The sequence below is a fragment of the Aegilops tauschii genome, chromosome 7, assembly GCF_002575655.3.
Source record: "Aegilops tauschii subsp. strangulata cultivar AL8/78 chromosome 7, Aet v6.0, whole genome shotgun sequence".
Taxonomy (NCBI): Eukaryota; Viridiplantae; Streptophyta; class Magnoliopsida; order Poales; family Poaceae; genus Aegilops; species Aegilops tauschii.
In genome coordinates, this window is record NC_053041.3 from 444570148 (window position 1) to 444575407 (window position 5260).

Consider the following 5260-nt stretch of genomic DNA (forward strand, 5'->3'; position numbering starts at 1 on the left):
CGGCGGCGGACTATGAGGACGCGGTGGAGGCGGAGGCGGCCTACGCGACGGCGCACCTCCATGATCGGGGAGCAGCTGGCTGGGATTGTTGATCCGGCAGGGCAGAAATGCATGGACTACCAGACTGATATTCTTTTGGATTTGGCCATGTAAAAACTAAACATATTTACCTCTTTTGGGTTCTGATCGTGCATGCGATCCGACGTTGGTGTGATCCGGCGCGCTGTGTGGATCAGAGTACATTGGAATTTGAATTTACTGACGGACATATATAGGATATACTTGGATGGCGGCCTCCCGCATTCATGTCCGCGGACGGATGTGGAAATTTGTGTGTTACCGTTAGAGATACCCTAAGGTCTAATGCATTTTTCGAGATTGCTTTTAACCACGGGTTAGAGCAACAATATGTGGCATACATGTTACATATAGCATTACCGTTAAATTCGTATACGAAAAGAGTTTATAATGATCTAATTGTTATATCATACCTCTCATGTATTTTTAATCTCATCAATGATCAAAGACAACCTTGAAAAACAATTAGACCCTATGTATTAGGATGGAGGGAGTGTAACTTTCTGGTGTGCCATATTTCTCCCTTCCTTTTCCTGAAGACAAAGAAGAAAACCATTTGGTGTGGTGCGGTGGTTGGTGAGGCCAGAAAGCCAATTGGTGTAGTGGTTGGTAAAGGCAGACAGCCCCATATAACCCTTTTCCCATCCTCCCTCCAAAGCATTCCTCATCGCTCAGTCGCCCGCTCACACCAAAAACAACCACCAGCAGTAGCTCGGCTCCGGAGAGGCAGAGTCAGAGGCAAACATGGGCTCCACCGCAGCCGACATGGCCGCCTCCGCCGACGAGGAGGCGTGCATGTATGCTCTCCAGCTCGTCTCGTCGTCGATCCTCCCGATGACGCTCAAGAACGCCATCGAGCTGGGTCTCCTGGAGACCCTGGTGGCCGCCGGCGGCAAGCTGCTGACGCCCGCCGAGGTGGCAGCCAAGCTCCCGTCCACGGCGAATCCCGCCGCGGCGGACATGGTGGACCGCATGCTCCGGCTGCTGGCCTCGTACAACGTGGTGTCGTGCACGATGGAGGAGGGCAAGGACGGCCGGCTGTCCCGGCGGTACGGCGCCGCGCCCGTGTGCAAGTTCCTCACCCCCAACGAAGACGGCGTCTCCATGGCGGCGCTCGCGCTCATGAACCAGGACAAGGTCCTCATGGAGAGCTGGTGAGCTAGATCGATCACTCCAGCATCCCCTGTTTCTTCCATACTTTGCCCATTTGCTGCGGCCGGCTATCATGCGGGAGTGCCCAGCCGGCAGCATAACTCTCTCTTTAACATCTCTCTCTCATAAAAAAAACTCTCTCTTTAACAAATTGAGCTCCAGCAGCATGTAATAAATAGTAGTTGTAGTAGTACTAAAGTTAGCACGAGCTAGAGAACCCCGAAGAGTTCATCTAGAAACCGAAAGATTACGTATCAGATACGGCAGTCAGCTTCAGAAGCAGACAAGCAGAACCGAACCGCATGGTGGTGACTTTTCTTGCCTGAGATTTCTCGCAGTAATAATAGTCAACAACCAAAGGACGAATTTTGGGTTCGCAGCCCATTAACTAGAGGACTTTTCTTGTTTAAAAAAGATGACTTTTCATGTTAAAAACAAAACTAGAGGACTTTTAAGCCGGTGATACAGCAACCCTTTTGTCTCTGTTTCAAAAGATGTGGGAACGAGTTGTTGGAATAAAATGTGTATGTGAATGCTATTTCCAGGTACTACCTGAAGGACGCGGTCCTTGACGGCGGCATCCCGTTCAACAAGGCGTACGGGATGTCGGCGTTCGAGTACCACGGCACGGACCCGCGCTTCAACCGCGTCTTCAACGAGGGGATGAAGAACCACTCCATCATCATCACCAAGAAGCTCCTCGAGGTCTACAAGGGCTTCGAGGGCCTCGGCACCATCGTCGACGTGGGCGGCGGCGTGGGCGCCACCGTGGGCGCCATCGTCGCCGCCTACCCGGCCATCAAGGGCATCAACTTCGACCTCCCCCACGTCATCTCCGAGGCGCCACCGTTCCCGGGCGTCACCCACGTCGGCGGCGACATGTTCCAGAAGGTGCCCTCGGGCGACGCCATCCTCATGAAGTGGATCCTCCACGACTGGAGCGACGAGCACTGCGCGACGCTGCTCAAGAACTGCTACGACGCGCTGCCGGCGCACGGCAAGGTGGTGCTCGTGGAGTGCATCCTGCCGGTGAACCCGGAGGCCACGCCCAAGGCGCAGGGGGTATTCCACGTCGACATGATCATGCTCGCGCACAACCCCGGCGGCAGGGAGAGGTACGAGAGGGAGTTCGAGGCCCTGGCCAAGGGCGCCGGCTTCAAAGCCATCAAGACCACCTACATCTACGCCAACGCATTTGCCATCGAGTTCACCAAGTAGATCCATGCCAACCGTCCACCGCTCGCTTTGAGACCATCTTCTTCTTCCTCGCTGGCGCTGCTGAATATGTACTTTGGCTTGCTGTTTCCTCTGTTTTCCTAATTTTGTCATCCTAGCTCTGAATCATTCTGAATGCTACTGGTTGTGCCGTCGATCTACCCATTCGAAATGTACTGTACTATTAATAGTGCTGCTCTTAAAGGTTGCATGTGATGCAATGACATGATTTCTCTCCTTTGTTGATTATAGGAAGAGTATATGAAGTGAAGTGTTATTGATCTTCCTCTGTAAGAGCATCTTCAATAGATGGTCCAAAATTTGGTGGTCCACCGCAAAAAGTGCATTTTGAAGCTCCGAAAAAAGCTCAACTCCAACAGATAATCCAAATTGATGGTCCAAATTTGCAACTCCAATAAATGGTCCAAAATGAAGATGTAAATTTCTTAAAACGACATACTACTAGTTCATTCAACATAGTTCAAACATCAAATTCAACATAGTTTCATACATGAACTTCAACTACTACTTATTCAAACTACTAGATAAACTACTCCTCATCGTCGGAGCTGCGGAACTGCGCCCAGAACTCCTCCTTCATCGGGTCGTCGCACCCCTCCTCCTCCTCCTCGTTCGAGAAGTCTGCCCAGTCATCCTCGGAAGAGGACTCGATGGGGATCACCGTCAAGGGACCGGCCTCGTCCTCCTTCTTCGGCTCCTTCTTCTTCTGCTCCGCCTCACGCTTCCAGTAGTACTCCAGCTCGGCCTGGACGTACTCCGGATGCTCCCGAGCAAACCTCGCCATCGCCTCATCGTCGGTCTCGCCAGCACTGACGACAACCGATGGCTTCTTCGTCTTCTTTTACTTCGTCGTGATCTCCTTCATGTTGATGCCCTGCGGCACAAGCATCTCCGCTTCCGCCCGAATCTCGATCTCTGGGAAGTTGAGGTGCGACCGAGGCCTCTCGGCACGCCACACCGCCACGTCGTAGGCACGCGCGGCCTCGTGGGCGGAGGGGTACGTGCCGATCCACCAACGCTTTCCGGCGTCGGAGAACTCCACACCCTAGTTACCGGAGGGCTTCTCCCTCACGCCGAAGAAGCCCGACTTGCCCTTCGGTGTCTTCTTCGGCGCCATCGGAGAGCGGTGGAGCGGCAGCGGCGTGCGGCCGGGGCGGTGGCGGATGGAGCCGTGCGGGGCGGCGGTGGCGTGCGAGGCGGTGGCGGACGGAGCTACGGCGGGCGGGCGGGCGCCGGGGCGGCGTGGAAACAGCGGCGGGGGGCGGGGCGGCGCCGGATCTGATGCGGGCGGCATGCGGCGGGGCGGCGGCGGACGGGCGGGAGGTCGCGGGCGGGCGGGCGGGAAAGGAAATGAAGTGGCGGTTGGGCGGTTCGCGGGCGGCGGCTGGTTTTGGACCAGATGCATCTCGTGATGTTTATTTGCATCGCGAGGTGTTGTATTTTACATCATGAGGAGGCCACGGTCCAATTTTTTACATATGGTTAAAGCTGCGTTTTTGGCCGCAGACGGTGTAAAAGTTAGTTATTTTTACATTTAAACCATCTATTAAATATGCTCTAAGAATGTCCGTGCTTGCGTGACTCGCGAATGTTTTAATGCCCAGATAGATCCTCTGATGTTATATTAATCCGACACTAGTAGGTGGAGGCACCCAGCTTGTAGAAGCAATCATTGCAGACAAGGAAATGAATGAAAGAACTTCTACGGAGTTGCCGTTCTGGATTTCGGGTAGGAAGTGGATCATGTCACCGTTGCGTAGAAGCTACGTCTAGGTCTAGCCAGCGGTGGTGTTATCGTTATCCGTTAAGTCCAGGGGCGGAGCCAAAAAATTTAACCATTGGATTCACTCGTTAAGTCATTGTGATAATTTTGTATGACTTAACTAAGTGTAAAGCCAGATTCATATCATTTTACTATTAGAGTATAACGGTCAAAAATAGCATACTAAATAAAAAATACAATATCACATATAGTTGTTGCATTAAAACGGGAGAGTGCAAGACATACATGTTGGACAAAGTTATAAAATCACTTATTTACTTATTGTTATAGAGTAGTACCAAAAAGTTTTATAGATTCGGGTGCAACTTCTAATCTTCCTAAAGACAGCGAAAAAATGACAAGTCACTTTGATATTTACAAATAAGTACCATAAAAATTAAAGAAGAATGTAAAGCCACTCACATTCCAGACAAAACATATCATCATTATTAATGGTAGCTAACAAACATATCTTTCTTCACATGGAAATTAAATGATCACTCATGAATTAATTTATTGTGCAATTGTTTCTTAATACCATTCATAATTGAAAAGCATATGTCCACATATGTTGTGGCAACAAGCAATATCAGTACTAGTTTGAGAGGTTGATACACCAAAATAAAGTAATATGATTATTTGTGTGCATGAGTAATTGAGTCCTGTGCAAATTGGCGAACTTGTCATGTACTAACACATAGTTGATATAAGTGTGAAGTTCAAGACCAAGATCATTCATTTTTGTAAAATCAAAATTATATAAAATATTGTGTCTCTGAATAGAAAGTTTGGGAGACTACCTTCAACAACAACATTTGGTGGACTTTACTTACAGTGCTCTTGAAGTCATTATCTGAATTTGGTGGTATGTTTCTCTTTTATGGAGTATCGCTCCATAACCTTAGATTAGTTCAGGAAAAGGCAATTAAAAATTAGGGCAAAATTCATTGCCGAACTAAGCTACCAGATTAGATTAGATTACATATGCAAAGAAGAGAAAAGCAGTGGTGATCTAATCTTCCATACCTCAAA

At 49.7% G+C, this 5260-nt stretch overlaps 1 protein-coding gene and 1 pseudogene across 1 annotated transcript; one reads left to right on the forward strand and one right to left on the reverse strand.

Annotated features, from left to right (window-relative positions):
• The first annotated feature begins 728 nt into the window (after positions 1 to 728).
• LOC109732671 (flavone O-methyltransferase 1) lies at positions 729 to 2726 on the forward strand. Its single transcript, XM_020291851.4, has 2 exons — positions 729 to 1232; positions 1776 to 2726. Exons 1-2 carry the CDS (start codon positions 823 to 825, stop codon positions 2446 to 2448), a joined length of 1083 nt encoding a protein of 360 aa, XP_020147440.1. The 5' UTR covers positions 729 to 822; the 3' UTR covers positions 2449 to 2726.
• Positions 2727 to 2995: 269 nt separating this feature from the next.
• LOC141028123 (uncharacterized) lies at positions 2996 to 3583 on the reverse strand (annotated as a pseudogene).
• Between the last annotated feature and the right edge of the window lie 1677 nt (positions 3584 to 5260).

Excerpts from the sequence above, each read along its gene's own strand:
- LOC109732671 (XM_020291851.4), top strand. The coding sequence starts at position 823 with ATGGGCTCCACCGCAGCCGACATGGCCGCCTCCGCCGACGAGGAGGCG. Across the intron at positions 1,233-1,775 it reads AAGGTCCTCATGGAGAGCTG|GTACTACCTGAAGGACGCGG; the intron begins GTGAGCTAGATC and ends TGCTATTTCCAG.